This window comes from Halyomorpha halys, unplaced genomic scaffold (genome assembly GCF_000696795.3).
Source record: "Halyomorpha halys isolate HHAL.00 unplaced genomic scaffold, Hhal_1.1 Scaffold1306.1, whole genome shotgun sequence".
NCBI classification, from domain to species: domain Eukaryota; kingdom Metazoa; phylum Arthropoda; class Insecta; order Hemiptera; family Pentatomidae; genus Halyomorpha; species Halyomorpha halys.
The window spans coordinates 276,290-286,123 of NW_027112750.1; the positions used below are offsets into that span (position 1 = coordinate 276,290).

A 9,834-nucleotide genomic window follows, 5' to 3' on the forward strand; every position below is an offset into this window, starting at 1 on the left:
GGATACAGAAAAGTGTAAAATATAATAGAAAATTAATAATAAAGTAGTTAATATAAGTACACTTAAGAAGATAACACATGAATATAAATTAAAAGATAGATACATGAATATAAATGAAACAGGAAGGATAATGAATATAAAAATAAAATAAATAAATAAATAAAAAAAAAATAATAATAATAATTAAATAAATAAAAAAAAAAAGTGAGAATTTAGAAAAACAAGAATAAAAGATATGACAAGAAAATGGGCTTCTGAAATGCAGAAAAAAGTTAAAAAAAGGTATTATGAGGATTTTATTATGTTCAAAATGTTTCGATATGTAAGGGAGATGCAGTGTTTATCAACTTTATGATTGACGGAATTCTCTGTCAAATTTATGTAAATGGACTCTGAGATGAGACGTTTGGTGTGGTTGGGAAGAGTGGTAATTTTTATTTATTTTTTGTCTTTTCTAGGAAAATTGAAGTAAATTTAAGGAGATTTTTTTTTGTATCAAAGGAATAGCATGTTATAAATAAATTATCTTATAATAATACAATAAATAGGAATTTTTACTTTGATTCAAGCTATTGGGTTCCCCGAGGCTTGGAAAGTTCGCGTTCAGACATCCAGGGAAATCGTTACCCGTCGGCACTATCAAGATTTGCATGATTGATGGGCAGAAAATGAAAGAGGTCGAGATATAGAGAAAAAACTATAAAGCAGAAAGTGAAAATTTCATATTCTAATATTTTCATGATTTACTTACTCATTTATTTTTTCTCTTTATTTCCATTAATACTTTTTACAATTTATTACACTATTGTATTATATTTCACCCCAATTTTTGATTACTTAATTGAAAACTATGTATAATTACTAGTCAAAATTGATGAGTCTGCCTAGTATAGGTAGGGGGAATAAAAAATGGCGGCTGTTTCAAAACGTTAAAAAATAATTAATTTTTTATTCGGAGCTCTATATCTTTAAAACTACCAACAACAATAGAAAATCTAAGAGAGCATCATTTAAAGTAGATTAAATTTACTAAAATGTAAGCCCTAATAGAGCTATTTACGTTCAATAGTTTTATATAGCTTTTTAAAAAGCAACATTTCATAATAATGTTGTATGGAACGTACTGAAAGATCAGTAGTTAGTGAATTTATTTTGAAAATTCTATATCTCAAAAATCATTTGTCGTACAGATGTCTATCAGCACTCAAATTAAAGCTCGTTTAATGGGATACAAAGTAGTTTATTTACGTTTATTTATTGACGTTTATTTACGTAGGAGTAATAGTTTTCATGAAATGTGATAAAATAAATTTATTTATAGTTGTTCGGACAAATTTTCATTTGCCAAATTTATATTCATACGTGAATATCATAAAAATTACCACCCCTACGAAGATAAGTGTCATAAACTACATTAAAGTGAGTTAAATTTCCTTTATTTTCAGTGTTGGCAGACATATCTGCGTCTTATGGGTCTAGCGATATATTTTTTTTTTTAAAATCGAACTTTTTATACGAACAACTAGAAATTAGCATTATGTGAGTTTATTTTGTCAAATATCATAAAACCTACTACTCCTACAAAGATGAACGTTACAAACTACTTTATAGTAAATTTAACTAGCTTTAATTTGAATGCTAGCGGACATCTGTACATTCAATGGTTTCTGAAATATAGTTTTTCACAAATTAAACTTTTTGTCCAAACAACTATAAATCAATTTTATTTATCATATATCATGAAAACTACAATTCCTACGAAGGAAAAGACCATAAACTACTTTGTAGTATTTTTCATCCCCCCCCCCCTGTACTTGAAAGACTCATCAATTTTGAATAGTAATTATACATCGTTTTCATTAAAGTAATCGAAAATTGAGGTGAAATAACTGCCTTTTTTTCTTCCCGGCTCTTGTACTATACCCTCTAATGAGTGGAACTTGAGCACTTGAACCCTATAAGTTCGATATATTTTTATTATACATTTAAATTTTGATAAAATATGTTTGTTTCATATATATACATTAAAGGCATACCATTTCCTCTAGGATTCTTTATACATCTAAAAATTAAATTAATTTTGAATTCCACATTTGTTTGATTTAATAGTTATTCTCTGAGGTGTTTTTTGAAACTATTTTTATGAATTTTGCTTTTAAATTATATGGTGTATATAGAACGATTTTATTCCAATATAATAATTATTATTTTGAATTAATGCATTTGTTCTTATATTTTAGAGATTTTATATATATCATTTAAGCGACTGTTTTTTGAGGTGTTCCTAATTTTTGCTGTGGCTACTTTCGGTAAAGGAAGCATAATAATCGATAATTTTTTTAGGAAACGTTTATGACTAAACGTTCTGTGAGTGCATGATTAAGACTTTATGTAAACTATAAGTTTTTTTATACTTATTAAAAAATATTTTACTGTAATAAAAGTCTCTAGCTCTTCAAATTTACTAACCCGTTGCGATATGATTTTGTGGTATGTAATAGTTCAGAATTAAGACGGGGGGGGGGGAGGGGATTCCATTAAAAAATATTTAATATTTTTTAGTTACAAGAAGAGAAAATCCAATTTATTTCTACAAGGCAGATTCGATTTGGTAAATTCGTTAAATAAAAATATTTGAGTTATAAAAATCATTAAATTGAAATGATTCAAGCTTTTTTTTATTTTTATACTAAATTAGAGAACAACGTTCTTTTTTTTTTTATATAGAAAAATAGTTGTAACTTCAAAATTTATTTCAACTTTTCATTAGTATTTGTTGTTTTTTCTAATTAAAAAATAATAATAATATTCATGACTGAAGGCAAAACCACTTAAGTAATAACCTACTTGATTTAGACAGTTTATTTAACAGTCATTTAACTGTATTAAGATGATTTCATTAATTAAAATAAAGATGATTCTGAGCATTATATTCAGACAAAAATATAGGATACTTATTTTCAATCAAACACGTTTATAAAATAAGAACCAATGTCGATTCCTGGTTTTAGCAAATTTTACAATGTATCTCCATATAAGTCAATTTTTTCATAGAGTACTCTACTTGCTATTAGTAAATATTCTAAAGCTAAGATAAGTTAGGTCTGATATATGGGGAATTGTCTCGATATAAATTTTTTTTATAAAATTAATTATACACTTGGTATGTTTCTTAGTACACTTCTCTGTAAGGTATAATACTTAAGGGTTTGTATTTAAGTATGTTTAACGAGGGATTTTGAAAATGTCACTCCCTGAACTAACAAGCGTATCCTATATACAGCAATCGTTACAAGATTTTTTTAAATATTTAAATTAATTTCTTTAAATCATGTTTTTTCCATCCAAGTCATATACAAATTTTAAAATACATTATACTCAAATTTTTCTTAATTCGATTAATGACTTGATTACTTTTCGGGCCTTGAATTCAGGATACTGAAGTTCAGATTAAAAAAAAAAAAGTTTCGTAAGCAAGATAAATGTTTATTGGTTAAGTTAACAATTCGTATTTCACCAATGATTTGAAAAAAAAAAAATCGTAACTAAAAGAATTTTGTCAATCCCCGAAATAAAAAAATCTAGACTTGAATACTCTAACATTTCCCGACAAATTTAATGTATAATTTAACAAATATATAGCAATGACAGGACATTAACAAATTTGGTCTTGGAAATACCAGAAGTAAATAGGATAATGCTTAGTGGACTGAAAACCTAATGGCGACAATTAGTAGGGGCTTGGGTGCTTTAACTTGTAATATCCGGGGGGCACCACTGTGAGTCCACTCAGCCAAAGCATTAGCCACCAACTTTCAACTTCAACTTTGCTCAGGGATATTTTAGGACTGAATCAAGACCTTCATTTCATAAACGAAATCCATATACACACCTCATATACTACCAATGTAATACAACTATTTAATTTGACTTAATAATCAGAAAATTTCAATTTCGTGTTAGGAGTGAGTAAAAATGCTTTCAAAAACAATGGCGCCCAAAAAAATTATATTTTAAAAAAAACAGCATACAAATCAATTTGGTATGGTTCTAAATTTAATTTCGTAATATCAATATTATAACTACATTTAACTTTAATAAAGATACAATATTAACTCAAGGAAAAACATTTCCGAACTAAAAAATATTCTAATAATCAACATTGCAACTCAAAATCCTTAAGTTTTGATTTTATTATTTACAGTAACATTGAATAATTGAATATTAAGAAATTTTTCACCAAAATGGTGAGTCAAATGATTCAATAGTATAGTAAAGGTTAAAAAAATGTTTTGTTTTTTTTAGTTAAAAAAACATCTGCCAAGTACACAGGTATAGTACAGTATAACTTCCCACGCCTGCACCTGGATCCGCCAGAGCACAGGTGGAAAATCGTTTGCCAATGGTGTGGAACGTAGTATTTGGGAATGATTATGAATTTATGGACATTCTGGACAATGTAAGAGATGCGATAATAGTTGTGCTGGTCGTTCCTAAATAGGATTTATTCTTGCCACTATCAAATATTTACATAATTAATAAATTTTAAAAATTGCTGTTACTTTAAAGTGATTATTGAAATCATCAATGATTCATAACCTCATAGCTTTTTATTGTTAATTGAGGCAATAGTTTGTAGTTCGTAATTTTTTTACAGCACTAAAGAAATGCGGTATTTGTCAAACAGCACCATTAGCCAAGGATTCTATCGCGAACAATACATTGTGTACATGGTTTCTATGGCGATATCTAGTTCGTAGTTAAAATCCATACTAGAAGTACATTACTTTAAATAAACAATATATTTTCGTAAATTTTTGGCAAACAATTTATTTCAAATGACTTGCGATTGTGCTCCATGGGTTCGTTTCCTCTTTCAAATTTTATATTTAACAAAAAATTTGGAAGTTGTTAAGTAAATTAAAAACTGGTATATAAATAGGGTTATTTATATACCAGTTTTTAATTTTAGGTAAATATTCGTTCACATCAAAATGGGGAATCTGAGGAGTAAATTTAACCCATTCGGTGTAAAAAACGAATTCGGCATTATTTGATGTAATATATAATATATAATATCCGTTAAAAAATTAATAAATAGAAATACACGATACGTATATTTAAAAAAAACAACAGTGAATATAACACAATAAACATTCAAACTTAATTAGTCAGAAAATTTGTTTTGCTGTCTTTATTTCTAGTTTGTCGTTATTGTTTGTTTTAAATAACAATTTATTTATAGTTCTCCTTTTTAATTTAACTTTTTTCTTTTAGCTTTTTTATTAAAATGCTAGTACTTTATTTTATGGTTTAACTAATAAAAACGATTTAAATACATACTGAGAACTTACATATTGTGATGAAAATATAAAAAATTTAAACTCCTATATTAGTATATTTTAGTGGCTTATTTTTAATGATTATAAAACTCATTCATTTCTATTCCTGCACGTTCCAAATAACACTTTTACCTATTAATGTATTAAAAAAAAAAAAAAAAAAATTGATTTTTGCTTAGAATCATTTTTTTGTTTTGCATCGCAGTTGCACCATTGTTGAATTAAAAAAAAAAAAAAAAAAAAAAAAGCAGTACAAAGATTCACTAAATTAAAGCACTTATTTTCCCGAAACTAGAAAAAAAGTGATAATGTAGATAAGAAAACGACAAACACATATATTTTATTTTTTTTCCCAATAAACAATTCGTCATGTTTTCCCTTTTTTTAGATAAGATAAAATTTTAAAAAAAATACCAGGAAAATTCGCATTGAGAAAATCTTCAACCAGCTTACGAAACCCTAAAACATAACTCACACAACCAAATTAATTGTTGTAGAAGCTTTCCATATCTACGTTAGAAATTCACATTATAAAATTGTACAACACAAAAAATTTTAACCAACATAAAGAGGAAAAAAAAAAAATGAAATTTATATTGTGACAACCCAACATGCCTTGAAAGTGATTGGAGAAAAGAAATTTTTACTAAGGTTTGTGAGGATTAGGGTCGTTCATAAAAAACCAAATTAAAAATTCGAAACTTAAAATTGCACTTAATAACATCATGATCAAGATCTGAAGTTGAATAGCTGGGAATAAAAAAATAATTAAATGGCCAAAAACATTATAAATCATTTGACTACAGAATCAACGTTTTGATTCAATTTTCAAATTATAAAAAACACAATACAAATACAAACACAGGACCAATACAAAATATTATCTGTATACAATAAAATAAAAATTGAGGTAAACAATTATCAATTGAAACTAAACAAAAAATTGTCAATGTAATAATTTAAAATACTTACTGGTTAAGTTTTTATTTTTGGAGTCAAAAACAATGCCAATATTGTTCCCACAAGCTAGCATCTTTTCGCGCCCTGATGCACGAGATTGGCGCCATACCAATGTTACCAGTATATCACAAGAATTAATAAAAATTTATAAAATGTTCGTAATTTTACTAACTCTTGACTAAACCACTGACCAATACTTATTAATGACAGCTTTTTATATAGAATATTTCATGATTAATAATTATAAACAGTTAGCTGTCAAGTAGGGGGCACCAGAAAACAAAGAACTCCGAATTTGTAATAAAAAATTTTGGTAATAACCTAAAAGGTAAAAATAAATAAAACGTAAAACAATCAAACAAGTCTAAAACAAAGTTTTTAATTTATGGTCCCTAAATTCTGAAGGTAGAAACAATGTGTATTACCATTTGAAGAATTTTATTATAGAATACATTAATTTTTTTTTTAGAATTTTCAACCATTCAAATTAGAATGTTGAGACAATTATTTCTGGATTAAACAAACTCTATTTGTAAACCTCTCTTAAATGTAGAATTAAACTGAGTTTTCTTTTAACTTTTTTTTTTACATATATATATATTTTTTTTTTTTGGAGGGGGGCCAGGAAGAGGAGAGACAAAATTTTAACTGCTGAGCATAACTCTTACAAAAAAGGATGTTCAACTTAGACTAATATAATTATTTTTCTTTTTAGAGTCTATAAAATAAATAAACAAATAAAAACTAATTTATAATAATTACTTTTCGCCCTACCTTTCCCAACAACCTGCCAAATAATATAGTTCTTTAGATAAAGCTAATTAAAACTGTTTTTCTTTAAAGTAACACAATTTATTTATTTAACAACATGTCTGTTCCAACAAACAATTCTGACTGCCACAACTGTGCGGAGCTTGCATCATATGGGATTTTCCCACCCAAAAGTGTACTGTGCATGGAGCGTACAGTTCTTGACAGTCAAAAGTGGTTGTTGGAACAGACCTAATGTAAAACCACAGCACAGATTTTTAACCCTCTTATAATAAAAAAAAAACTACAATAAAGATTAGATGGCCAATTAATAGTTACTAAATTGATGTTTATATCCACACCAAAGAGGTATCATCTATTACCACCAATCAAAAGTGACTAAAACTAATTGTAAAATAAATGGTGGACAGAAAAGAAAAGAGAATGATTAAAAGATATATCAGCTGGAAAAAACTTTTATACAAAAAAATAATACAACTAACTTTAAAAAAAACAATACATTCAGCATTAGAAGTAGTCAGAAATACCCCAATTATCCATGTTTTCATAATAATATCAGCTTAACAGTCATTTATATATATAAAAAAAAAGAATTCCATTCTTAAGATTGAAATAATTTTTAAATGCTAAATAATAAGAGTTCAATTTTAGATATCATTAAATTTAAATTGTAGTAAACTGATTTAGAACATAAATGATTTTCAAGATTATAGTATAACAGTCAGAAGAAAAGTTATACCCTAAACTGTAATAATTTTAATTCTACTGGAATCTTTAAAGTGATATTAGATTATTGGACATTATCATGTCAAGCAAAATTAAGGTATTCAAAATTAATAAAAACAAAGGAGTATCACACACAGAAGAAATTTATTAAACTATAACAGCTCAATTTTGAAGGTTTTTTTTTCTTTCAAAACAAAATCCATCATTCTCCTTAAACTCTTTGAATGATTATAATGCATTTAAAGGCATCAAGAGAAAAACTTAAAGTAATCGTGTAAAACAAGAGGTATGAAGCCTTACTATGTAAGGTGAAACCAAAGAAAATAATGGAAGCATTACTAAGTGATTTCATTTCAGTAGGCGATTTTAAAACAACAAAAAAGCTACTGCAGTTGCATTTCAATTGGTTTGTAGTAAATCGTACAACCAATGTAAACAGTAACAGGTTTTATGATAAATATTCTAAACCATATTTGTAAGTACATGAATACATACAAAAACTCAGCCAGAGGGGCATTAAATTTTATTTTAGTTTGAAAAGAGCACACAAATTCCGTACTTTTCTGTCAAAATTTTAAAAACGTCTTTGGTAGTAAACAACATATTTTCGATACAAATACCAAATTATGATATGTAAATATAAATGAGTAAATAAGTCATATATCTATATACACATATATAATTTGATGACAGAAACATCACTCAATCTCCAGTCCAACAAATAAAAACTATAAGTGCGCAAATAAACACAAGGAATAATATTTGAAATGCATAAGTTCAACACAAATTAAAGCATCATATTTTTCCATTGAGTCAAAATAAGGGGAGAAAACAAGGAACAAAACAAAATTATTTTAAGTTTAAACTGTAAATGTAAATACATGAATTAGATATATTAACTATAATTAACTAAATTCAAACCCCAGATAATTAATCTATCAAAACATTTATTAACATTTTTATATAGGGAGATGGTCAGAGTTGCGGTCAATAGTGAAACAAAAATAGTTTTGTTTTACTATTGACCGCAACCCTGACCATCTCCCTATATATCAATTTTTACGGTCAACTATACATACATATATTTATTAACATTGTTTACTAGGATCACCAAGCTCATTTGTGGCTTTCCTTCTACTGACTAATGAAACATTACCACAAGATCTGATAGATACAATGGCAAATAATAATTGATAAAAAGCGCAATCAAGTATTGTGAGGGATAGATTGCTATAGGGTAATATTTAATATAAAAATCTAACTTCTTTAGTTATATTTATCTGAGTTTTGGGAATAACAAAAAACAACAGAATATAATTTAAGCTGCAACATACCTTCAATGCATACAACATGATCCCTTATTTGCTGCGAAATCAGGTTGTCAGGAATTAGCTCAATTAAATCATAGATTGCATAAATAGAAGGATGAACACTTTCAAATCTTCGAATTTCTTCTCGAATCGCTAAAGAATTGTTTACAAAAGAATGCAAATGCGATCTCGAATTCATTTTAGAATAAATGTCAACCCATATCAACACTCCTTGACAAACACTTTTCGTTAGATTACGTTAATTTTGCCGCAAACTTCATTGGAAATAAAAATATTACTTATTGCCTCAATTTTTGGGTAATTCACAGTTCTTTTCAAATCATTGTATGCAAATATTTAAAATGACAACTACTATAACTCAAAAATATAAAGGCACGAACGATAATAGCGAAAAATTCATTAAAATAATATGAAATAACAATTTTAACACTTATGGTAATAAAATTATACGACTAATAAGTTTTAATTCAGGTACTACAATTGTAAACATCAACACAGGGCCACACTTGATAACTGACTGGGCAACCTCACTTGAAGACTCACCGCCATTAAGCGTTTGAGTTTCATTAGGTGAACGCCTCCTGAAAAACATTGCTTCCTTTGAGTGATTTTAGACCATAATGTTTTTTCCAAAAACTCTGAAATGACTCAATACAATTTTTATTTTTATTTTAATCCAAATAAATCTTTAGATTTCATAAATA

At 27.0% G+C, this 9,834-nt stretch overlaps 1 protein-coding gene across 2 annotated transcripts in view; it reads right to left on the reverse strand.

Moving 5' to 3' along the window:
• CenG1A (Centaurin-gamma-1A) overlaps positions 1–9,448 on the reverse strand; it is a 220,023-nt gene extending 210,575 nt beyond the window's left edge. For both annotated transcript variants that reach the window (XM_014434110.2, XM_014434109.2), the window contains exon 1: positions 9,134–9,448. In XM_014434110.2, the coding sequence (XP_014289596.1) occupies positions 9,134–9,308 (175 nt within the window). In that variant the 5' untranslated portion in view covers positions 9,309–9,448. The remainder of the gene's footprint in view (positions 1–9,133) is intronic.
• Between the last annotated feature and the right edge of the window lie 386 nt (positions 9,449–9,834).